General features: G+C 47.8%; 1 protein-coding gene across 5 annotated transcripts in view; it reads right to left on the reverse strand.

Annotated features, from left to right (window-relative positions):
* ENAH (ENAH actin regulator) overlaps nucleotides 1-26,692 on the reverse strand; it is a 668,777-nt gene that overhangs the window by 173,584 nt on the left and 468,501 nt on the right. For all 5 annotated transcript variants that reach the window (XM_085610395.1, XM_085610392.1, XM_085610391.1 and 2 more), the window contains 3 exons: nucleotides 12,752-12,897; nucleotides 12,162-12,216; nucleotides 11,456-11,504 (listed from right to left, as the gene is read on the reverse strand). In XM_085610395.1, coding sequence (XP_085466521.1) covers nucleotides 11,456-11,504; nucleotides 12,162-12,216; nucleotides 12,752-12,897 — 250 coding nt within the window. The remainder of the gene's footprint in view (nucleotides 1-11,455; nucleotides 11,505-12,161; nucleotides 12,217-12,751; nucleotides 12,898-26,692) is intronic.

Consider the following 26,692-nt stretch of genomic DNA (forward strand, 5'->3'; position numbering starts at 1 on the left):
CAGTAGTCCCCATCATCCGACTCCTGGTGTAGAGGAGAAAGTAACGGAGCCGCGCGGTAGACAAAATGTGTCTCTAGCGGCGTCGATCTCGGCGTCCATCGACGCCGGACCGGCGCCGGGCCCGGAGCGGGACTGAACTGGGGCACGACGTCGATCGGGGTCGACGTCGGCGGTGGAACCGGAGTCGACGCCGGTGGAGGAGGCGTGACTAGGTCGACCGGCGTCGACGGGGACTCGAGAACGGGTCCCTCGGGCGCTTGCGGCGTCGAGTCCGGAGCCGTCAACGGCGCCGGAGCCGCCGGCTGGCAAGGCAGCCCAGTCGGGTCCGCGGGGCCCGAAGGCGCAAAAGCGGGCGCCGACGGCGGAGCCAGGGTCCTCATGGCCGAGAGGAAGGCACTGACTTCCGCCGGCGTCGCGTTAGTCCCAGGGACCGGAGGGTATGGGGACGGACGCGGCGCCTGCGGCTCCGCCGGAGCCGCGGGGGTGGAACCACCCTGACCATCGACCGAGTCGCGCGACCGGCGAGGGGAGTCCGAAGAGCGATGTCGCCTCTTGGACTTCTTGGAATGCTTCGACTTACCCGAAGACTTGGATCCCAACGACCGATGGTGACGTCGGCTGCGGCTCCGCGACCGATCCTTGGACCTCCTCCTGGACCGGGATCGAGAGGCGCGCGGAGCCGAGTGGCGAATCTCGAGAAGCTTACGGGACCGCTCCCGTCTAGCCTTCGAGGTCAGGGCCTTACAGTCCGAGCACGACTCCGCGTCGTGGTCGAGGCCCAAACAGTACAGGCACCGGCGGTGATGGTCCGTAACCGACATCAATCGGCTACAGTCCGTACAGGCTTTAAACCCAGGCATCCTACCGGCACCGGTGTCGATAGACAGGATCAAAAAGGATCAAAAAGTTAGTCAAAAATTGACTAAAGGGGTAGCTCTCCCGGATCTGCGCTTACTGGCGCGGAAAAAAGAAGAACTGACAGCGCGCGAGGGCGGCGTCTAAGTACTCCGACGACGTCATTCCGGCGCACGACGCCGACGACGGACACGGAGCCGCAGACGACGCCTAGCGACGCGCAAGGGGTATTGCTGACGAAAAATCTTCCGGATCCAGTCTGACGCCTGGGGATATTCTAAGGTGAGGAATCTAACGTGTTTCTTTCAGATAGATGCCTTCTTACAAGACTAGAGTGTAGAAGAGGAGTGCACATTTCCTTCTTTCGTGATGATTATGCGAGTGGCCACGCAAGTACGGCAGCAGCAAGCAAAATTGGTGGTGATCACGCTGATTTGAATATTGCAAGTCTGGTTTCCAGTGATGATGGAACTTTCTTGGGATTTTCCAATCAGTCTAACTCAGACGGAACATTCTGCTAGATCCGTTGGGGAATCCTCATCATAAAGTCCTGGAGGGGAAACTTCCCCATATGTCCTGGAGGATTACAGGTCTAGGTTGAAGGTCAGAAGACGTGTGGAAGCAGCTCAGGGTCTTTTGTCTAGTGCCTGGGCAGATGGCACCAATAACGAATACAGGTCTGCCTCGGGCAGATGGGTGCACTGGTGTGTGCAGAGGGAGGCTGATCCCATGGCATTAGTAGTATTTCACATTTTTTGTCCTCCCTGGTTAGTGACAGTATGGCTTACCGGTCAGTAAATACTTTCCGCTCAGCGATATTGGCAAATCACCTGCCCATAGAAGGTTTCCTGGTAACTGATGAGTGGAGTGAGACTCCGTTTCTCCTGCTATCCAGTACTCCACCCTTTGGGATGTTAATTTGGTCCTCAGATTGTTTTGGTCTTGGCCAAGCAATAAGTATCTCTCGTGGAAAAAAATTATTATCTAAGCTGGCCATTTTGCTGTGTTTAATCTCCTACAAACAGGTGTCTGATGTACGTGTCCCAGACATTACAAGTAGGGTTTTCACCCCTGAAGGTGTTATTTGTCATATTACAAGACAAACAAATTGTCATTCAAGGATTGTGTCCAACTCAATGTTTATGGATGTTCCCAAATTGTACATGGCCACTGTCTTAAAGCATATGAGGCAGTAACCGAGGAAGTTCGCCCAGCAGAGGAGCAACAGCTGATTACTTTGCGTAAACTGTTCAAGGCGGTATCTTCTTTAACCATAGCCCAGTGGGTGAGGACTGTCATGAAAGAGGCAGGTATTGACAGGTCAGTGTTCAGAGCACACTCAGCAAGAGGTGCTATGGTTTCCAAAGTTTTTCGCTGGAGGCTCACCTCCAAGACCTAGTGAATACGGCCAAATGGTCGTCAGACTCCACTCTTAAGACGTTCCATTTAAACTGGTAATGGATATGGCTACCCTGGTGGTGAACAAGCTTTGAACCAGTATAGTCCTCACCTCCTTTCTGGACATAGAATATAAAATTGCCTAGCTATCCTAATGGAAAGTTTCAATTCTATTAGGGAAACGGAGGCAAGGATTACTCCCACCAAATCAGTGTTGATTGTTTCTCCCTGGTGTTTTTTCAGAAATGTGTAATACAGGAGTTTGTTTCTTATGGATATGCATCTGAGTTTCTAGTAAAGAAAAGGTTCAATAGTTTGTTACGATGTATTACAGCGTTTTCAGTACATGAGATACCGTGAGTAGCTTGTGATAATGTTCTCAGGCGATTTGAGCATGATCTTACAAATAGGTGTGAAAGGTTATAACAAGTTTGGTTTTATGTTTTTGGGGACACCACCTCTAAGCAGGAATGAGCTAATGGTGGAAGGAATGTTTTCAATGGGATACAGGTCTCGCACGAAGAAAGAGGGGACATGAACAGAGAGTGGCTTTTGTGCTAACTGATAAGACAGTTTGAAAAATGACACTATCCACCTGGAGATGGAATGTTCTGAGGCTAGAAAGCCTGTTCTTATTGACCCATAATTAATGAACAGTTGATCAGATTTCCTAATTGCCGTAGACCCGTCTAAGTAAAATTTTAAAACCCTTTTCAGGTCTAAAGAGTGAAAGGACCTCTCAGCTTGTGTAGAGGGGTCAGGAAAAATGGTAGGTATCGGGATGGACTGGTTGACATGGAAATCCGACACCACCTTCGGAAGGAGGGAGGGGTGGGTTCTCAAAACAACTCTAGATGAAAGACTGTTGTTTCGAGCAGAGAGCTTGGATCTCACCCATTCTACCAGCTGAAGTAATTGCCACCAATAAAGCTGCCTTCCAAGTTAGGTGCTGGAGGGTAGCTTTGTGGATATGTTCAAATGAGAGACCCATCAGCTTAGACGGAACCAGATTCAGCTCCCAGGGAGGTGAAAGAGGTCGAATCGGAGGATAGACCTTCTTTAACCCCTGTAAGAAATCTGTCACTAACTGCAGCTGAAAGAAAAAGGGCTGAGAAGGGGACCACCTGTATGCCATAATGGCAGCTAGGTGCACTTTTATGGAAGAGAAATTTCGACCGGCCTTACCTAACTGAAGCAGGTACGGTCAAATCACCTCCTCCTGTCCCCTGGTTGGATGGTAATGATTTTGCACACACCACGAATAGAAACACTTCCATTTACAAGCATAAGAGTGTCTGGTGGAAAGCCTTCTTGCTTCTTTTAAGACGTTCATGCAGTCCTGAGAGAGCCCTAAATTACCATATTGGAGGACCTCAGGAGCCATGCTGCCAAGTTCAGTGATGGAAGGTTGGAGTGATGAATGCTCCCATTCATCTTGGGCAGCAGGTCCGGTCTACACGGCAATCTCTTGTGTGGACGTTCTGATTGGTGTAGAAGGTCCGGGTAACACCACTGCCGTGGTCAGTCCGGAGCGATCAGAATCATCCTCGCCTCAGAGTGGGAGAGCTTGCTCACAAACTTCGGGAAGAGAGGAAGGGGAGGAAAGGCTACACAAATCCTCCTGACCAGTTGATCAAAAGAGCATTCCCTCTCGACCCTGGTCGATAGAACCCTGAGGCGAAGTTGCGGCATTTTCTGTTTGTATTATCCGCGAAAAAATGGTCGATTCTTGGACGACCCCATTCTCTGAAGATTTCTTCGAAGACTTAGTTGTTTAGAACCCAGTCCTGCTGGTCCTCAAAGTGACTGAGAGCGTCTGCTTGCGAGTTCTGCTTCCCAGCAGATGTATTGCTGTAATTCTCAGATCTCTTGCCAGGAGCCAATGCCAGAGAGCTTGGACTTCCAGAGAGAGACGGCGATAGTTCAGATAGCACATGGTGGTCGTATTCTCGCTCTGAACTAGAATGGAGCTGGTCTGAATGGTAGGAAGAAAAGATTTGAGGGCTAAATGTTCTGCTCGTAGCTCCAGCATGTTGATGTGGTACAATCGTTCTTTTTTCGACCATTGACCTGGAGTCTGGAGGGACCCCATGTGTGCTCCCAAACTCTGGAGGGAAGCATCTGTGATTAGCAATTGTGTCGGAGGAGACTGATGGAACGGAACCCCCACCAACAGATTCTCCTGTCGCATCAACCAAGGAATTGATGCTCTGGCTACTTTTGACAGATGTATCCTGTCGTCCCATCGAGCTGTTCGTTGATCCCACTTGTCCTCCAGATACTGCTGTAAAGGACGCATCCATAGCCTGGCGTTGGGTACAAGAAAAATGCAGGATGCCATGGACCCTAGGAGAGAGGCAACCAGACGGACTGAAGGAGAGCTGCTGCGCAGAATCGGTTTGCCTTTCAGGGTGATAGATGACAGTCTCTCCTCTGAAGGAAACACTTTTACAACTGCGGAGTCTATTGTTGCGCCCAGATAGTGGATTTTTTGCGTGGGATGCTGAGTCGATTTCTCAAAGTTGACGTGGAGAACTAGCTTTTGGCAAAGGGCTAGACATTGTTGATAGTGGGCCCTCACGCTCTGGGGAGAAGGACCTTTCAGAAGCCAGTAGTAGAGAGAAGGGTAAACAAAAACCTTTGCGCCGTAGACCAGCTGCTACTACTGCAATGCACTTTGTAAACACTCGAGGAGCTGACTTCAACCTGAAGGGCAGTACTTTTAACTGAATGGGTCGATCCCACCAGAAAAAGCAGGAACTTTGTGATGTGGATTGACTGGGACGTGAAAGTATGCATCCTGCAGATCCAGCTAAAACATCCAATCCCCCTGTTGGAGATGGGAATATATTTGGTGGAGAGCCAACATGCAAAACTTTTCGTTCCCTCAACAAATCCATCAGGAAAGAGGATTTAGGATAGGTCTGTATCCTGATTTCCGACCTTTCTTCTTCACTAGGAAGTACCTTGAGTATACCCCTCGACCTCGCTGCGAAATAGGAACTTCCTTGATGGCTGATTTTCGCAGGAGGGTGGATACTTCCTGCTGCAGTATCCGCATCTGGTGACAAGTAGTTTTTACTGGAGGGATCGAGGGAGGCCGATGCCGGAAACGCAGAGTACCCATTCTGCAGCGTACTTAACACCCATTGGTCCCTTTTGATATATCGCCACTTTTCCAGATAGTTTGCTATACCCCCCCCCCCCCACACACACACACACTCTTGTGGGAAACAGTGATGAGGGAAGTGAGAATTCATTGCTTCGAAGGAGTTTTTACTGAGGCAGCAGATTGATGAGGGGCTCCTCTCCCTCTGGGAGTATGGCGTCCCTGATAGTGGGATTTAGAATGGCTCTGCGGATGTTGGTGCCTCTGCGGGGTTTGAACCCTCTGATGGAAGGGCCGTAGATCATATGGCCTGTATCGGCGCCTGAACACCTCCTTTCTTTCAAGTCCTACTGCCTTTAGGGTATCTAGTTCTGTCTTCATTCTCGACATCTCATCTGTGTGAGTGCCAAACAAGGATGATAAGAACGGGAGGTTGAGAATCCATGAATGAGCTTCAGGTTTTAGCGCAGTTAGTCGGAGCCAGGATGATTTCTGGCACAGATACCGTACACATAGGAGTGAGCAGACAGTGTCACTCCAGCCGCGGCGCTGATAACTTGATTTGCCACCCAGCTTCCTCCCTGCAATACCTCCTCGCAATTATTAAAGAGTCAGGTGGTGGATCGGATCTAGAAAAAATGGATCCTCTTCCGGAGGCCTGTACTTCAAGATCCTCGCTGGCACGGTCGTGAACGTTGCCGGTTTTAAGGAATGTTCCCAATAACCGGCTGGAGACCCTGCACCAAGGGTAGCAATGGTCTGGCTGCTGATCTTTGATGTAAAGTCTCAAAAATTACTGAGGATGAACTCTAAGGTGTAGGCATAACGATGTTCAGCTTCGCTGCCCCTCTGGCCAGGACGTCCTGAAAAGTACGGACGTCATCCACCGGGGAGATCCTCAAAGGAGGACTGTCTGTAAGGGTCAGAGAGTAGTCCCTCTTTGAAGATTGGGTAGAGGAGGGAGAACGAGTCGGTGACCTGCACCTTCTCTGATGATCCAGAGATGTAGATCTCCTTGGAGAGGCTGCTGGAATAAGTGTGTGATCTCGACCCCGCGATGGAGTGGTAGGAGAGATCTACTACTTGTACCAGCCTAGCAAGTGGAGACCTGTGTAGAGGACTTGAATATTCCTGAGGTGCCTATGCTGTTCCAGACTTCTGCCAGTGATGCAGTGGTAAATTCCACCTAGGAGAGGGGTTTACAGATTGAGTTTTCTGTCTCTTCTTGTGCAGGAGCCTCAGGGCGTGAGTAGGGGCATACAGGTGAAGGCGCCGGACTGCTAGATATAAAAGAAATATCACCACCTCCGGTGACCTTGAGGCTGATGAAGACGTGCGTCTGGAACTTGTGTGATGGGTCGATGCCGACCGGTAAGAGTGCCTTGACGTTGAACGTGGAGTTACTATGTCCTGAGTCATCAATGGTGATTTTGCCTTCAACGCCAGTTAAGGTGATGGAAAAATGCTCACTGAACGTGGTGACAGTGAAGACTGATGTCTCGACGTCAACCGCCCTCTGGAGACAGATCTGTGCCTAGACGTCGAATGTCCTGTCGACGCAGACTTGTGCCTCAACGTCGACCATCTATGGGAGGATGAAGATGGAATTTTCTGCCTCGACGTCGAACATCTGAGAGAGGCCGCCGACAGTCTTATGCCGCGATGTTGAACGTTGAGCCAACGCTGATGGAGACCTGCTCCTATATATTGAGCGTAGTCTTGTTGACGTCAATGGAGGGTTCGTTACCTGTTGACTCTGCGTCGAAACCGTCGTCTTCGGTCTTGGAGTCGATTGGTGCACCGGCACCATTAACTGCAGAGATCTCAAAGACAACATCCGTTTCTTCGCCGCTGGTAAATTCTACACAGATCCAGACGCCGAAGGGTAACAGATCAGGATTTTACTCTTCGACGACTATCTGGTCCTCTTTCTTCTGTCTCACCAGAGACCTTCCTCTGGATGTAGATTTCTTCCTTTCAGAAAGTCCATAGAGACTTATTCTTACTCTCTCCTTGAGAGAACTTTTGGACAACTTTTTGCAATGCTGGCAAGTCTTTGAGGAATGAGAGTCAGGAAGACAGAGGATTCACACAGAATACTATCAGATCTGGCCTTCTTGCCACAGGAGGGGCAAGGGTAAAAAAGAGATGGCATAATGACAGAAAATAAAACACTTTGTAAAAAAAAAAAAATGGTTGGACCTCACTCTAAGATCCAAAAAGACATCGAGTGAAAGGTAGAAAACCACAATTAAAAGTAGAAATATTTAACAAAAAAGTCAAAAAGTCAGAGCTGTGAATTCCAGGGTCCTGTCTGAAGGAACTGGAAAGAACAACTGCTCTAACTGTTACCCATGAGGCATGATGGGAAGTTGGGGGTCATGGCTGCCTTAAAGGCACGGTGCCAATTTTTTGTGTTACAACTGCTTCCATTTTCTTTGATATTGGTTTTCAGTACAGAAAGAGTTCAGGTAATACTTGCCCTCCTGTGGTCTATATTCTATAGTATATGGTTGCAAAATTGATTAGCCTCTTTTGTTAAAGGGGCTGCATTGATTTGTGAAAAAACGATTATATATATGTATCTTATTATTTCTGGGGGCCCGAGCATACGCGGGAATCTTCAGTGCTTATGACTACTGATGAGGATCCCCTGGAAGAGAACACATCCAGATCCCCTGCTCTTCCTTTGGAACGTGCCCCCCTCTCGCAGACTCCAACCCCCACTATCTTATTCAAGTAGTAATGATTGTCATGCTTTCCATTTGAATAGGAAGGAAGATTGTCGTAGGCTTGATGTAATGTCATAAGGACTAGATCATCAGTTGTTAGATCCTGGGACTGATGTGATAGGACATCCCCTTGCAAAACCATGTAACTTGAATCTGAAAACGGTCCATATGTGCAACCCAACCTATTAGGAAGGCATCTTTCACTAATATCTGACTTGGGACATCTTGATGAAAATCTACACTACCCAGGAGATTCTATGGCTGCCACCATCACTGAACAGACCAGGCCGCCTGAGGTGAGAAGTCAGATCTCCCAATGGTCAGAATATTGGCACCACTGGTCCTCCAGACACTCTTCCAGGAGAGCATGTGGAACTAGGAGGATGCAAGATGCCATCCAACTCAGAAGAGATTAAATCGGCATTCCTATATGACAAAATACACGCTTGATAACCAAGAAGGTATGCAATACACAAGACATCGAAGAACATGTTGTATTAGACGAGACCAGCCACAGGGATGATGCAATCTCGAGGACTTTGTTGTACCTTTTTTCTGCCACATGAAGGACACTTCACAGAGACGGTATTTTGTGAAGATGACAAATGTTTTCGGTCAGAATACAGAAAGATATTAGCCACCAATGGACATCAAGTGAAATGCTTTTACAGTGGCTTTGGAAAAATTTCAAAGTGAAAACCTCAGGGCTTCAGAATCTGGTCACAAGGAGCCATAACAAAAACTAGAATAAATAAGAACTACAGCAACTGCCACCAAAATGGCATCATGGAATTCTGAAGGATTGGATTACTTTAAAGGTGCAGTGTGTTTAAGGCTTACATGGCTGAAGCCATTCTAGCTACAGTGCCTTGGTTTTTGACCTTCATTTAATTTACCAAAATCTTGTGATGGAGGATTTTTGTCATCACTAAGTTTGTTTGGCAACCTTATTAATGCCCGGTTCATTAATCAACATTAATGGAACTAGGCAATATAACCTAATTGGCTGCTACATTGCTTTAAATGAGATTTGGCTTTTCTGATGAAAAGAGTAAACAATTATCTTTTTATCACATGCTTCGGGGTCCCACATGTGGGTGGAAATATTGCCTGCTTAGGATGATCAACTAAGACCTCCTGAATGGGAACAGCAGCTTCTGTTTCACAGCTTTCATGCCCAGTTCAGCATTATCTGGTACTGTTCTGTGGTACAGTCCAAGAACACAGGAGCTAATCTTGTGCCAGAGGCGAAGAAGATGGCTTTGGCATTGACATGGCACAAAGAGAAACTGATGAGTAAATATTCACATACGTCCAAACAAGTTACACTACTATGTCAATGTGGTTATTACACATTTGTAAAGCACAGCTATCACCTAACGGGCATCTTGGTGCTGGTAACTTGCCAGTATGAGGAAGACTTAGCGGTTACAGGCAACATTGAATCTAGCTGATTTTAATTCTCTATTTCCATGGGAAGAGCTAAGTTTTTAGGTTCTTTCTGAAGATCAACAAGTCGGTATTTGTTCTCACGGGAGTGGGAGATCATTCCATAGTTTAGCACCTTTGACCTGGAAGCATCTGCCTCAAAGTCGTATCTTTTTAGAAGAAGGGACAGATTAAGACGGCATGGGATGATCTTAAGGCTCGTGCAAGCTTATAGAGCTCAACTTCCTGTTGAAGTGCCTTGGGTCCCCTGCCATTTATGGCACTATGAAGTATGCATAAGGCTTTAAAGATGCACCTTTCTTTTGCAGACAGTGAAGTTTCTGTTGTGCCTCTGTTGCAGAGTCCTGCCTTCCTTTGTTTAGCGCAAATTTGACGGCTAAAACCTGGATTCTCTGGAGCATTTTGAGTAGTTACTCTAGGCTACTTAGTAGCAGGGACTTAGAAGCTGCTTTGCAATTTAGCAAAGCTGCCATCATGATCACAGATTGAGCTGGAGGATTTCTGGTCACAAAAACCTGCAGTTCTAGGAAGCCCAGTACTTGGTGCCCAAAGAGCCAGTCGGAGTACTCAGACAGACGTCCTAATCTTCTGAGCTTGCACGCAAACCACAGAATGTATGGGGCAATATTGGCCTGGGTGATGGGAGATGTTGTTGCCATATCATAAATGCCCGCACACTCTAGTGGGAGCATCAGTGTTGCAATACGCCATGACATCAACAAATTGGCTACGATAGTGTATGGATGGAAGCCCTTGGGGGTTGCTGGTAATTTTCTAAGGAACCATATTTGTCTCACAAGCAGAACACACTAGAGTCTGGGGTAAAGCAGGAATGAGGGTATGGAAGTGTGCCAAATAGTGTTTACATGGAGCTAGGCTCAATTCCACATTGCAAAGCTCCAGAGTCACTGCAATGGGTCTAAACCAGGAACTCTATTTACACCAACAGAGGGTAATGGACTTGACCGCTCAGTACTACGGACCTGCAGCACAGCAAATAAAGGGAGTAGTTGAGTTGACAATTCAATGCAGCAATAGCAAAGTTCCATATATATACCTGGGGCAGGATTCGCCTAGACTGTACAGCAGCCTAGAAATCTGGTTTAGATTCAAAAGGATGCTCTTTTCCAAGGCGCTTCACACTTTTCCTGGGCTGTAACAGGATCCAATCAATTTCACTTTCTCTGTGGTACCGTGCATACTACATGTGAAGGAGTTCTCAAGGGAAAGGTCATGGGTTGGAGGTTTCCCTACACCTCAGTTATTATTCCTAACTGAAACCCAAAAATCTATTCAGTACCCTTACTCTGCATGTAAAACAGGAGGTTTCTGTAGAGTGGTTTTACAGACAGAAGCGCACACAGACTAAACGTTCACTGGATGAGTTAACCAAACTCAAGATGGGGTAATGTGCCCGTCAGCTGCTCCAAACTGATGGCCAGACATGCATGGGTTGAAGCGCTAGCTTTCCAGCATAAACTACAGGATCTGTATGAAGGAACAGTAGGAGGGAAAGAACAAAATGATACATTAAAAAAAGACCCATAGACTTGAGGATGGACCACATGTACAACTGAGTGGTAGAGAAGCAGATTCTGAACCACACAGAACAAAAGGAACTTGTAACGACACACATACATGCAAGAGTGCGTACCATAAAGGCCATACTCCTACACACTTTGTATGTATGGCTGTATTAGTGGCAAATGCTCTAGAATCCTATAGTAAAAACAAATTGAAGAACTCTGTACCCCTGCAAAAGGATGGTAGGGATAAAACCAGCTTGAGGATGGGAAAGAGTATTGATTCTGGAACCTTTGCGGATCATCATCCTGCATACCAAATGTGATCTCCTTTCACACTACATGGAGCACCATTGAATATGTTTATGGTCGTACTCTGTTGCACTTACCAGGTGTGCTTGTTGTGGAGGATTTGGAAGTGGATGGCTCGGATTCTTCCTATTGAAATCAATAAACATAAAACAAATATTAGCTGAACAAGTGGAACAGCTGACTAATAGTAATGCAAGCTCTTAAGTATTCTTTCTCTAGTATGCTACTGTATTTTAGGTGGTCTCCAACAATACTTTTAACTACGGAATTGCCTACATTTGTTTCATCATGTCAACTACTATAACCAATTGGAGTGCACACAGACTTTCCTGTCCCCTAAATGATACTCTTCCACAGACCCTTTCATTGACATCAAAATCTATTGGCCCAAACAACCTACATTTATGCGAACATGCTATTTTTCCAATCTCAAGGACCTAATACATTTATAATGAACTTGCAATGTATTTTTTCTTGTTTAAACGTTGTAGAGACATCACCAAAAGCAGAAAATGCTACTTTGGGAATTTAATTGATACATTTAAAATGTTTTTATGGACCAATGGTCTAAATAAACATTTACTTAACTGACATAAAATGGTTTTAAATTACTTTTATATACAACACACAGAACATCTAAACTCAATTTGGTCATCTCTTATCTGATACAAAATGTACACATCTGAAATCCAAACCAGAAGCCCAGTTAGTTTTTGTAAGTAACTTTTTATAAACACACCACTGGCCATCAACATATCACGTCATCATTTGTTTCCAACTTACCGTTTTGTCTTCTTTCTGTCCAAATTCTGTTGATCCCTTTTCAGCAATTCGTCTCCTATGAACAAATCATGAGGTTCACTACTTCGGTTTACGTTTTATGAGTCTACTATATTTGACTAAATAGTTACTTTGAGTTTACCTAATATAAGGAGAGGATTTCCAATGGCTCTTCCTTAGATCCCCAAACTCCTCCAACCCTCCCCACACCTGCCCCCATTTTCCTGCTTCTCAGAAACTGCAACTAATGCTGCATTTATTTATTTTTAGAAAATAAAAAGATACGTGTTGAAGGTATTGAATTATATTTCTTCACTTTTGAAGAAGCATAATCTAAGAGCTAATCAATGAGCACAGTCCTAAAAAGAACCAAGATTTATAAAGTAAGCAGGCTGCTGAGATGTTTTGAAGATGGCAGTGATGTTAAATACATCACAGGTTCTTGGAAAGAGACAGTACACCACTTGCCGGCTCCAGCCTAGTTTTTACAGGCCTGACACCCAATTGTAAAAAGGCATGTTTGAACAGAACATGTGGCTTCAGTATTTAATCAAAGCTTGTGTATAAATACTATGTCTAAGAAAAACACCTACCTCCTGGCCAGCAGGGCGCTCATTTCCTCCATCAAACCACTCCCACCCAAGGGGAGAGGTCCATTTCCTCGATTTGAGTCTGTTTTACTTGCAGTTGAACTTGCTGCTGTGGCACTTCCTCCACCTTGGCTAGAAGACTCTTCACTCTTTGGTAAAGAAAGGAAAGGGCAGTAGAAGTTTTAGCTACCAATTCTTTAACAAACTGGCATCATGACTCAAGAAGAAGAGCTGAGGAAAGATATCTTACTCCTATGTAGTCTCTAAATAAAGAAGACACTATGTATTGATACAACAATTTTGTAGTGCTTACTACCCCCGACGAGGCGTTGAAGAGCTTTACAGCAGGTAGTACACTGCTACGGAACCCAAGCTTAGTGGTTAATTCCTGCGTTTGGGATTAGTTATGTGATTTCAAGAAAAAATTGCATGCCTTTACTCAAGTTACTTTATGATATATTAATACCAGGTATGAGTGATTAGTGGGGGCTATGAGGTTTCAGGTGAATGGTTGGTGAGATAGCTAGGCTTGGGGAGATTGGGTAATATTATATTACAGGGATAGGGCTCTAAAAAGGAGAGGTTATGATCTGTGGAATGGGGTATCAACCAATTGCAAAATTACAATAGGAAGGATCGAGGCAGGCACAAGACTATATTCAGAAATAGAAAGTATGCAGAGAATGTAAAAAGAGGGTCATTCAGAAGAAAGTTTGTCTAGGTCAATTTTTCATGCAAAGCTCTAGGATTATAGTGGGGGAAGGCTTTCTGAGATAGCAAGCAACCTGAGAAAGTAAGCTGTAGAAAGAAACATTATACATAGTTTGTTATAACTTGCTTTTAAGTTTTTAAAGAGTTTCTTAAAGTTATTTTAAAGAAAAAAGTGCACAGATGTAATAGTTTTAACTATTGTATGTTGTTCATGCGGACCATAAACTATTATTACTTGTCTTTTCTAATGAAGAGTTTTAAAAATGTTTGTAATAACATAATTAACGCTTTCTATTTTATGTACTCCTATTTGTTGACCTTAGTTGGAGGTCTGAATCAAATAAAATTATTTGTCATAGTGTTCCATATCAGGGGCAGACAGCTCAAACCTGATTCCGAGTGTATACATCTTTTAAAAATTAAGAGCTCTAGCCTGTTGTACGCTATGCCCAAGACAGCTCTTTTAAACATAGGCTGGAGTTTCCCCAACTTTGGTACAGGGTCAGTTCGCTACAAGAGAGAAGTTGGCACACAAAAAAAAAAAAGGAAAAGGTCTCATTTATAGATCTTCCCTAGCTATTCTGTATATTAAATGGGTTTTTTTACCCCATATGGCAGTTATGTAGCACTGGCTAAGGGCATCTCACCAATGCACACTCCGACCTATGCCTAGTTTTTTTTTGCCTAATCCCTTCCTAGTGTATGTTGTGCGTGTTTCTGTATGCAACTATTGTAGTTTTTGCAATGTATGTATAAGCGAAGCAGAGTGATGCAGGCCTGTGGGTTCAGTTTTAAACGTCAAAGGCATCTTCCTGTGCACAAGACGGGGGTGATGATATTTCCCCCATGCAGTGGAAGTGTATCGTGAGGGAGGAGACTTAGCCAGTGAAGCGAGGACAAAAAAGACAAATCCTCAATTAAACCTCCCTGTGGCACTGCCACTTGGTAGATGGTGGGTTGAAGGAGGCTGCAGTCTGTTTTTCAGAGTGAGAAGGGTCTTCACAACCCTTTTGACTCTTAAGACTTTATGCATACTGCCGGAGCAAATGGTCCACATCTTTGTGCCTCCGTTGCGGGTGTTGCAGGCTGGAGACTACCCTGCAGTGAGGAGCATCTCCCATACAAAGCATGTCTCTGCAGAACTACATAGAAAAGTACTTGAAAAGGAAGCCACCCTAAACCAGTTCTCTTGCTAGCAGAATCCTGAATAAAACAGAATAGACATGTAGATTATTGCTTGGCGATACTATGTATGTTTTTCTGTGCCCTTAAAGGCAAGGAAACAAAGTGTGCGCCCTCTTAGAGTAGAACCGCATAGAAGCCCACAAGCTACATTGGGCCACAGGTTAAACAATGTTAACAATTCATGCAAAACCAAGTGAAACAAAGTATGCTCAGAATATGAAGAGATAAATGGGGATCCTTCCCTCCTCGAAAGTAAAATTAACTGCTATGCACTCTGCTTGACTGAGGGTTTCACATGTGTGATGGCCGATGACAGTCCCTATAGAACTATGTTCTGGTTAGAAAACAGTTTGGAATTTGAAAAAACAGGCACAGCGTGGAGGGATATACTGATGTGATGGATACATTCATACTAAAAGACGTAACATTTCTGGTTTGATCTCATTTCCCCACTCCACCACCCCACTCTTCTCCTAGAGTCTCCCAAGAGACTACTGCTGTGTAATTTGCATCAAAGCAAAAGGTGTATAGTGATTTTAGCTGGAACTCGATTTTTCATTTACAAAAAAACACAACTGCTGGCAAAACATTTTTTTAATTTATTTTTATGAAAGATGGAGGTTGGGCGGCGATGGGGGGGGTTTAATGTGAATAGCCAATTCTAATGTTCAAGCCTATTCATGTTAAGCACAAATCATAATTAAGTACAGAGTGTCCCAAAAGAAAGAATGGAAAAGCTAGCCACCATAACATCCTAAATCAGCAGTTCTTAACCTGTGGTCAGGGGACCCCTGAAGGTCCGTACAGCCTTCTCAGGGGGTCTGCAACTGCTCAGAAAAAACTAACTTTAACAGGTTAACAAAGGGCATTAATAAAGCAGCAAAGAGTAAAATGTTTAAAATGAAAACGTTCTGTAAATGTGAAGGAATTTAGAACTGGGAGCTAAAGATCAAGTTCGTATCCTTAGAATGATTTGTAGGGACAGTGAAAATGCATCAAACTGAATTTAATATGGACTATGAGTGACCTCAATTGAATTTAGAAAAGCGCCAACCTTCCCATTAAAATTAAAAATTTTGTTTGGGAATTAAACAAAAATATATTCTCATTTGTGTATTTATTTGATGAATGCTTATTTTTATATTGTGTGTGTATTGTTTTGCAATTCAAATTATTCAAAATGATTAGCCTGGGTCCCCCCCTTCCAACAATAACTCAGTAGGGGACCACAGACTCCAATAATGATTCAGTGGAGGGGGGCTACCAGTAATGATTAACTGGGGGTCTATGAGAGTCAAAAAGTTAAGAACTACGGTCCTAAATGAAATACTACATCAAAGTGGTAGAAAAACGCCACACGACCGAGAAGCCCAAATTAATTCCCAGAAATGAACATTTACTGCTCTATGCTTATCTGAGCAGATAAGGAGAGAAAACTCTGCAGTAGACCAACATTCTTCAACTAGGAGGCAAGTTAAACCAGAGCTTGCATTGTACAAGGCTAGATTGTAGATTCATGTATTTTAAAGTCTACTTAATTAAACTAGTGGATATCAACATAATCCTTTCATCTAACGCTGCTAGATATTGAACTGTGACCCAGATAGGACTAACGAATTGTATACACAAAAAGCAGCTGACAAAATGTTCCCTTTGCTGGTGATCAGAGTTCACCTTTCTTTATTCATATATGTAAACTGGACGTTTAAAATACATGGTCCCCCAACATAAAAAGAACATTGGTGCCGTACAAACAGAATTATGGCATGTATGGTGCCCGCCAGAAGCAGTGGGCAAATAAGCCAAATCTTAACAGCCTTTTGAATTCTCAGGCTTTCAGTATACAAATTTCAGAGCAAGCTGCATGGAATATAGAAACAACGTTCAAACTGCCCATTTGAATATCAGAACCTCAAGTCTCAAATTAAATTAGGTATTACATGTGACTCAGTCTAGAGCCTCCTCAATATGAAAGACAGATTAGTGCTACAGCAGGTCCCCTAAACTACAGAAAATTATACGACCTGGTTCTGTATTAGGAGCCAGTATAAACAAAGGGCAGGAGACACGGTCCAATTTACTAAGCCTAGCTAGGCAGCCTTTTTCTTTTTAAATATGGTTGATAAAAGCCTAGATAGATAGTGTTGCCATGATCTAGACTGGATGAAAAACATTCTACACCAAAACTATATTGGGAAAATGCCTGGTTAAAAAAACAGAAAACATAAGAACTGTATGTTTCAGCTGGAACAAGCTTTGAGGGAAGGTACTTATATGGGCTTCAAAGACTATACCCAGATACGCCAAAAGGGTCCTGGTTCCTAGTGGCTGTGGTAAGTGTAGAGCAGAGGGCCAAGAAGGCTGTCCGAATACAAACGTTAATAAATCCCAACATAGTCTGGTTCATCATTAAGCTTAAGAGTTATAGCGTTAGCAATAAAAAAAACATATAGAGTAGATTCCTAAGAGCTGTGAGTAGTTAAATAATATTTAAAGAAATAAAATGAAAGCAATAGCCATATCATGAGTTAAACCCTTGCACCCGTGCTCATCTGCGGGACGAAACACAACGTTGTCTAAGTTAAGACTTTATGCATACTGCTGAAGCCAGCAAGTCACTGTCTGTCCATCCTAGAAGATTCACAGGAAACAGATGCTGAGAGACATGATAACCCTTTCAAAGACAAGCGATGTCTAGGAGTTTTTCTTCAGATGAGTGCTGTAATAAAGTGGATACTTGGTTTTAGGGTAAGGAAAAGAAGGCACTTTCAGCGTATTATGTGCCTGTATTTGACTTCGGTTAGACCCTCAATTGTTCTGATAAGTTTACTGTGTGGTTTATTTTTGGTTCTGATTAGGATACATGGCAGCTTATTGTTGTTTGCATCTCTTACAAGAATGTTACCATTATTTATTGCCTAGTTAATCTAGATCCTGGAGTCAGGGGATAGTTGTTCAGAAGCAATGTAAGGCCTTGTCTTTCCAGCATCGTGAATCACCGGTCAGGGCATAGACATTTTCTCGAGGTCCACTACCAATGCTGAAGCATTTTAAAATATCTGAACCTTAACCAGGCTTCTCCAATATGGGTGTCAAGGAGTTCTAATATTTAAGACCAGTTTTCTTCAGCATAATCACATTTTAAATAAGTTGCAGTTTTTCCTACATTTGGCCTCCCACAGTTTGGGGCAGACAAGATTCACCATGAAACTGTAAATGTCAGACATTACTTCTTTGTGATTTCACCATACACTCTGGTTCTGCAAAATGAGAGATTCTAGGATGTACCAGAAAGTAGTGGGAATAGCAACCATGGCCTACTTCTGGGGCAGGAACGTGCTCGAAGCACCCTTGGCCAACAGTGCCAAAACATGACCCCCTGTGCCCCCACAGGCGGTCGCTCCTCTCCCATTGCTGCTGCCTGACGCCTGCCTGCTGTGGCTACCGCTGACGCCGCTTCCTCCTCACCACTGCTGACCTCTGCATCTCGTAGGTACCGCCCTCCGCTCGCTGCCCATTTTTCCTCGCCAACTCTCCGCCGCCGCTGCCCCGGTCACTCTCCTTCCTGTTTCCCGCCGCTGACCCCACAGTCCCGCCTCCCCTCCTTGCCCATTGGCCACCCAGCCTCCCAGCTGACCCTCCCTCCCGGCTCCTTACTTATGACGTCCCCTGAGCGACCGCGCAGCGGACATGCGCAGCGGGAGCGCCGACTGAGCGCCGAAGGTGCGCCAAAGGTAAGCCCGTCTGCGCCCGTCCGCGCCTGGACCGCGCCCAGCGCCAGACCCCCTAGGCCCCGCACCCGCTGGCCCCTCCGCAGGACCTACGATGAGGCCACACTCAACGCACTCAACACCGGCCGAACCCCCGGATGCTACCAAGCATCCCCGCGACGCACCCAAGGACCCTTCGTCTGCCGATCCTGCAACTTCTCCTGCCTCCGAACCTGCACCGCGCCCACCGAGACGGACAGCAGCAACCACCTCAAGTGCATCCTGCTCAACACCCGCTCCGTTCACAGACACGCCGTGGAACTCTGGAACCTCCTCGACACCGCATCTCCCGACGTCGCCTTCCTCACGGAAACCTGGATGAACGCCTCCTCAGCCCCCGCCATCGCGCCAACCGGACCGGAGGAGGGATCGCCATCGTACACAAAAGCACCATTCGCATCTCGACTGACTCCATCGAAGCATTCAACGACACCGAAAACCTGCACTTCCAAATCCACACCGACCCCAAGACGACCCTCAGAGGCACCCTCATCTACAGACCCCCGGGACCGCGCACACAGTTCTGCGAAGACATCACGGACTTCATCAGCCCACACGCCCTCCCCTCCACCGACTACATCCTCCTCTGGGACCTCAACTTCCACCTGGAGAACAACGACCGCAACACCACCGCCCTGCTGGACAATCTCGCCAACATTGGACTCAAACAACTGGTCAACACCCCCACCCACTACGCCGGCCACACGCTCGACCCAGTCTTCTCATCCAGCAAGCACGTCACCTTCAGCCACTCCACCGGACTTCACTGGACCAACCACAGCTGCGTCCACTTCAGCTTCAGAAAGAACACGGTCCACCACCACCCGAAGCAGGTCCCCCACAGAAACTGGAGCAAGATTACCGCCGACCAGCTCGCCGCCTCCCTCAGCCAGAACCCACCCTTCAGGACAACGGACCCTAACACAGCAGCCCGCAACCTCGCGCAGTGGTTGACATCCTGTGCCGACGACCTCGCCCCACTGAAGAACCCACTCACCAGGCCCAGAAGCAAGAAGGCCCCCTGGTTCACCGACGAACTCAAAGACTCCAAGAAGGCCTGCCGCACCCTCGAGAAGGCCTGGCTCCTCGACAAGACCACCGACAACATGATCGCCCTCAAACTCGCCACCCGCAGACATCACCAGCTCATCCGCACCACCAAGAAGAAATCTCTGAAGGAACGACTCGACAAGAACGCCCATGACAGCAAGGAGCTCTTCATCATCGTCAAGGAGTTCTCCAACCCCAGCACCGGCAACAACGACATCACTCCCTCACAGGACCTCTGCGACTCCCTCGCCTCGTACTTCCACCGCAAGATCCCCGACATCCACAACAGCTTCAGCGCTCCACCCCCGCACCCATCGGTCGAACCTACGCACCACGCCGCCACCCTCCAGACATGGACCGAGGTGACCCCCGAAGACACGACCCGCACGATGAACACCATCCACTCCGGATCTCCGACTGACCCGTGCCCCCACCAGGTCTTCAACAAAGCAGCCTCCACCATCGCACCCCACCTCCGAGAAATCATCAACACCTCCTTCGACACAGCCACCTTCCCGGAGAGCTGGAAGCACGCCGAGCTCAGCGCACTGCTGAAGAAACCAACAGCGGACCCAACCGACCTCAAGAACTTCCGCCCCATCTCGCTCCTTCCCTTCCCTGCCCAAGTCATCGAGAAGGTCGTCAACATGCAACTGGCCGCCTTCCTGGAAATGAACGGATCCCTCGACCCATCGCAGTCCGGATTCAGAGCCAACCACAGCACAGAGACCGCCCTTATCGCAGCCACCGACGACATCCGAGCCCTGCTCGACAACGGCGACACAGCGGCACACATCCTCCTAGACCTCTCCGCAGCATTTGACACTGTCTGCCATCGCACCCTAGTCCAACGCCTCAACAACACCGGCATCCAAGGGAAGGCTCTGGAATGGATCAGCTCATACCTCTCCGGCAGAACACAGAGTACGCCTCCCTCCGTTCCGCTCTGAGGCCACCGAAGTCATCTGCGGCGTCCCGCAAGGATCGTCGCTCAGCCCCACCCTCTTCATGTAGATGTTGAAGCCCCTCGACGCCATCGCACGCCAACACAACCTCAACATCATTTCCTACGCCGATGACACCCAGCTGACTCTCTCCCTCACCAGAGACCCCGACACCGCCAAAGCCAGCCTACACGAAGGGATGAAAGACGTCGCCGAGTGGATGAACATCAGCAGCCTGAAATTGAACACGGACAAGACAGAAGTCCTCATCCTGGGACCGTCGCCCTCCGCTTGGGACAACTCCTGGTGGCCCCCGACCTAGGCACCGCACCCAAGCCAACGGACCACGCACGCAACTTGGGCTTCATCCTGGACTCCTCCCTATCAATGACCAGACAAGTCAACGCAGTCTCCTCATCCCGCTTCCACACCCTCCGCATGCTCCGCAAGATCTTCCGTTGGATCCCGACCGAGACCAGGAAGACGGTCACCCAGGCCCTCGTCACCAGCAGACTAGACTACGGAAACACCCTCTACGCCGGGACAACAGCCAAGCTCCAGAAAAGACTTCAGCGTACCAAGAACGCCTCAGCCCGACTCATCCTGGACGTCCCCCGACGCTGCCACATCTCGAGCCACCTGAAAGACCTGCACTGGCTCCCTGTCAACAAGAGGATCACGTTCAGACTCCTCACCCACGCACACAAATCCCTCCACAACCTGGGCCCAAGGTACCTCAACGACCGCCTGACCTTCTACACGCCCACCCGCCAGCTACGCTCCGCGAACCTCGCCCTCGCCCCTCGCATCCAGAGAGCCACCGCCGGAGGAAGATCCTTCTCCCACCTGGCAGCTAAGACATGGAACTCCCTGCCCATCCACCTCCGGCTGACCCAGGACCACATCGCCTTCAGGAAACAGCTCAAGACCTGGCTGTTCGAGCAGTAGCAACCCCCCCCTCCCCCAAGCGCCTTGAGACCCTTCCGGGTGAGTAGTGCGCGATATAAATTCCATGATTGCCTGATTGGAGAAGGGCCAGGTGATCCTCCAACAAGCGATGGTACTGAGGTGGCATAGAGGGAGGGTTAGTCTCAAAGGGGAGGGAGTACCCCCTTCGGACTATTTGCAAAACCCACCTGTCCGACGTGATGGTGCGCCAGTGGGTGGAGGTGATGGTGGATCTTGCCACCCACCGGTGTTTGGTGGCCCTGAAAGGTCAGGCTAGGAAGGTTTGGAGGCTGCTGCAGAGGGGGCTGGGGTGGACTGGACCTTCTGCTGGCCCCCAGAACCAAGTCGGTGGTTCCCACGTCCTCGGCCGCGCTGGGGCTGAACAGCTTGCGCCGGCCTGTGGCTGTGTGGGACGTAGCAGGGAACCCCTTCCGTAGCCACAAAAGGGGTGAAAGGCAGACTGCGCAGGGCGGGTGGGGGAGAGGCCCAAAGACCTGGCCGTAGTCCTTAAAGTGCTCTAGCGCGTTGTCTGCCTCGTTGCCGAAAAGGCGACAGCCATCAAAGGGCATGTCCATAAGGGTGGATTGGACATCCCCCGGAAAAACCAGTCGAACGCAACCAGTCGTCCAAGGCCTATGCACAGTGAAATCGTCCTGCCAAGTGCGTCGGTGGTATCCAGCCCACATCGGATGGTAAACTTTGCTGCGTCTCTCCCCTCGGCAAGTGCTCGGGAGAGTATGACCCCGGGGCTCCTCCGGGCACTGAGGCAGCACCTGCACCAGCGTATCCCACACAGAGTTGGTGTAACGGCCCAACAGACACGCAGTCCCAAGCTTGTGGAAGATAATATTTTCTTCCCAAGGTGGTCCAGCTTTTTGGAATCCCTTTCCGGGGGTGCAGTAGGGAAGGTGCCTTTAGAAGTGGAGGCTTGAACCACCATGCTCTCAGGGGTTGGGTATTGGGAGAGGAAAGTGGGGTCACCAGGGGCCGGGCAGTGGCGTTGGGTAATCATCCTGTCCACAGAAGCCCCTGCTTTGGGCCTGGTCCACGTACCCAAAAGGATGTCCGTGAGGACTTCATTAAACAGCACCAGGGGCTCCAAAGAGCTTGCTGCCGGTTGAAGGACCACTGTCAGGAGGTTAGTCCTGACTGCCACCGTAGGTAGCTTGAGGTGGAGAGCCTCGGCCGCCCTATGCAACAACACTGTATGACGCTCCCTCCTCCGTAGCCACGGTAGGAGTAGTCAACATGCCTAGGTCTGGGGAGGTATCCAGACCACTGGCATCCCCCAGTTCCACTATCCAGTCCGGATCGTACTCCAACTCTGGTCTGTCAAAGGGTCACCAGACCCCTCCGTCTTCCTCACCCTCCTCTGGCTGCCAATCTGGCTGAAAATGGCCAGGGTGGAACGCAGGGACATAAGTACCCATCGGCGCCGGATCCAGCGTCGGCTGACGCCGGTTTGAATCCACATCGTGCGATAGCTGGGGTGGACGCCAGCTGGGGGTCCAGCCTGTGTTGGCTGCGGAAGTGGTGCCGGTGGAGGCAGCGCTGTTGGAGGTGTAAAAGGTCGACCAGCGCCGATCTGGATCCAGGCCTGGATCCAAGGGGGCCCTGCGGTGCCGGACTGCCCAAATATGACGTGCATCCCTACGTAAAATTGACTAAGCTGGACAGGGGTCGCTCCTGGTCCCAGGAAAGGAGGGAAGGCTGGAGTAGACCCTGAGGGTACCACCCACACCCTTCGTCGCATCGGCAGAGGGCAAGTTGAAGAGCGACGATGCTTCTTCGACTTCTTGTGCTGCAACTTGCATGATGCAGAGTACAAAGACTTAGAAGAGGAGTGATGATGGGGACTCCGCGATCAGTCCCTCGACCTCCCACGCGACCGGGACCTTGAGCGACGCGGAGCCAACTGCCAGGATTTCGAGGATCTTTCGGGACCGCTCCCACAAAGACTTCGGGGCCATCGTTCGACAGTCGGAAACGAGTTGGTGTCATGGTCGCGCGCCAGGCAGTAGAAACACGTGGTGCAGATCCGTCACTGACATCAGTTGAATACAGGAACCCTATGCCTTGAAACCGGGCATCCCTCATGCACCAGGAGTCAGTTGGGACTTAAAACTAGGTCGACAAAAGTCGCAAAGACTCAGTCAAAAAGTGACTGGGGGTACCGCTCTCCCCGGATCTGCACTTGCTGACGTGGAAAAAGAAAGAACTGACGTCAGCGTGCGAGGGCGGCGTCTATGTAGCTACCACAACGTCATCCCGGTGACCACGACTGACGCGGAGTCGACCGACGCCACCTTCCGACGTGCAGGGGTACTGCGGACGAAAAACTTTCAGAATCCAGTCGACGCCTGGGTGGTATTCTAATGTAAGGAATCTATAACTGTTTCTTTCAGATAACTTTGTAATGGTAATCCTACCCAGGGAAGGGTTTATTTTCAATTTTATTTTTTTTCGATTCCGATTACCTTTACCAACAAACTATACTCCTGCTTCCATGCATGCTGCTGAGGACTTGCTTCAAGAAACATATTGGATGTGTTCAGTTTGGTTCTACGCTGCTCCCCAAAAGGTCTGCAACTTTTGCCTTATGACGTTCCTAGGACTGCCTGTCCTTTTGGCACAAGGATTCAGCAGCTTTCATCAAGCAAGACACACGTGTCCTGGTTAAAGGTTGGTAAAATACAAAAGGAAACTAATGACTTTGTGACAGTACTCCACTGTGAATATTTAGATAAGACTTTGAAGTCCGATGCGACAGCTTCGGCTACGCCTGCTCGTACTAGTAATGTTGCCCATTTTTAGCAACTTGGCCGTAAATATTCTGGAACGCACAATATAAATGTACCTAGCACAAGTCCTGGTATCGGTAAACTGGATAACTGGCAAACCCATTCAAGCATGATAGCAGTACTGTTCCAGGTTCAGAACAATGCTCACAGCACTCTGGTATAGATCAGGGTCCTGCAGCCAAAACCCAGGTACGTTTGGAGGACTCAAGTCAAATTTATCATCGCTCAGAATAAGCTGTGGTCTTGGTACCTTTAGAACAGAGCTAACTAGCTGGATGTGGCTGCAACAGGCTAGCTAAAAAAAATGAAAACCTCTACTTGATACAACACCAAAGTCAGAGTATAAGTAGGAGAGAAAGGAACTTCCAAAAGACAGATGTTGCTTGTGGCTCCAGGACTAATTTGGGTGATACCTTTTCTGAGCACCACAAGTAAGAAAAACTGAGAATAAAACGTTTTTCATCGGCACCAATGTTTCTGGTGCTCTTGACACTGGTGCGGAAGGTGAATAAATTGTCATTCCATACACAATTCAAATAAACACATTTCCACACAATAGCATATTCAATTCGTGTTACACGATCTCTCACCAGCAGATTGTGTAAATGTTAAAAACTATTCCATTAGGATTTCTATTCAACACATCCATAAAGTGCATTATATACAAAGTGTTAAAAGGCAATCTTAAAACGCCTCTAGGTCCAGCTAAATGCAAGTTTCTTATGAAGATTAAATGAGTTGCAGGTATACTTGACCTTACCAAACATAACACAGCATTACACCCTGCTTAAATAATTTAATCCAAAACAAAGATTGGTTTCAACCAGCAGTTCCCGAGACTTGATTAACCCTAGACTCCTGAGGCGTGAGCCGGGAGTGAGACCTACTAATTTGTATTTTTAATGTACGCTTCTTCTGGCATAATTTCTGTGCTTTTTTAACTAGTGCCGTACTTATTCCACTTTCTGCACTTACCGGGTGCTGGATATTGTGTGATTGCGGGGAGGGCCTCGCACTGCTTAGAGGCGGCTGGTTTGGGGAAAGGCTGCAGTTTGCCCGGGCGGCAGAAGTGAGACCGCCATCTTGGGTAGGCTGCAGGTCAGCGGGATAGTGTTTGCTCCCCTGACTCTTGAAAAGGAGGCACAGCTGACTCCGCGCCGCTGGCGCGCCAAAGGCAAGCCCGTCTGCGCCCGTCCACGCCGAAACGTCGCCGAAATCTCTGCCCTTTTGCCGGCTGATCATGTAAGATATTCACGGGACGAGCTCCTGCTTTTGGAGTCTAACTGTCCTTCATCAATATGGGATCATCAGGATGGCCCTTTTAAATGTAATATGTGTACATTTCAACTCCCTTGGGAGGAGTTCCTCCCATGCCCTCTCGATTACACTGATTACAAATTTTTAAATTTAAATTGTCGGTCATTAGTGAAGCATCAAGCAGAGATCTTTGATCTGTTAGTCGACGAGGTGCCCGATGTATTGTTTTTAACGGAGACTTGGCTCACGCAAGAGTGTTGCGGAGCCTTGGTGGGCTCTTCCCCAAGGTTTTGTGATGAACTGCGTAAATAGAGAAAATGGTAGAGGGGGTGGTATTGCAATGATTGCTGAGGGGGTGGTATTGCAATGATTGCTAAGGAGGCCTACACCTGTAGTTTCACTAAGGAGAACATAGTGGACTGTGAAAGTGCACTGTTTAAACTCAGGTTGAATCATACCTTTACTGTATCTGGCCTGCTCATCTACCGTCCCCCTGGCTTGTTTAGGGAAGATTTACTGAATAAAGTCATGCTACACGCTAGTAGCGCAGCAAATTTCACCATTTTAGGCGACCTTAATCTTCATTTTGAGAACTGCGAGGATGAGATAACTAGCTTCTTGGCAGACCTTGAGGCTTACCAACTGGTCCAGCAGGACCGTGAGCGCACGCATGTGGCCGGACACCTGCTGGACCCCTTATTCTCTAATCTAAACGCATTAAAGGTATTATCGCCGGTTCCGCAGGCTTGGACAGGCCATTTTTTTTTTCCATTTTCATTACGACTGCTGGGAAAGACAGACCTGAAACGTCCTGTTCCAGTTGTAAAACGACCTTGGCATAAACTGGACATCGGCCGCCTGTCAGCTTTACTGTCCAGCCATAGGCCTCAGTTGCCATTAGACATGGAGCTGGCGAACCTGCGCTTCCATGAGTGGTTGACATCAGGTCTGGACAAGTGTATCCCGGCCAAATTGGGAGGGAAGAACCGTGGGCCATCTAACCCTTGGTTTAACGAGTCGCTAACTACAGCCAAAAAGGACTGTAAACAGCTTGAAAGCGCCTGGAGACGCTCTTATGATGTGGCTGCAAAAAGTAAATACCGTGCAGCCATTAAGCAGTATCATTAAATTATCCGGAGAGCCCGAGCGGATTACGTGGCCGATAAAAGCCAGGTCAGTTCGAACCCTGCTAGGACTATCTTTTCTTTGCTGAGGAGCATAAAGAGCGCGGGTTCTTCTGGGATCTCACAGATTGCCTCGCACCATCAGTGTAATGAG

The sequence above is a fragment of the Triturus cristatus genome, chromosome 6 (assembly GCF_964204655.1).
Source record: "Triturus cristatus chromosome 6, aTriCri1.1, whole genome shotgun sequence".
Classification (NCBI taxonomy): Eukaryota; Metazoa; Chordata; class Amphibia; order Caudata; family Salamandridae; genus Triturus; species Triturus cristatus.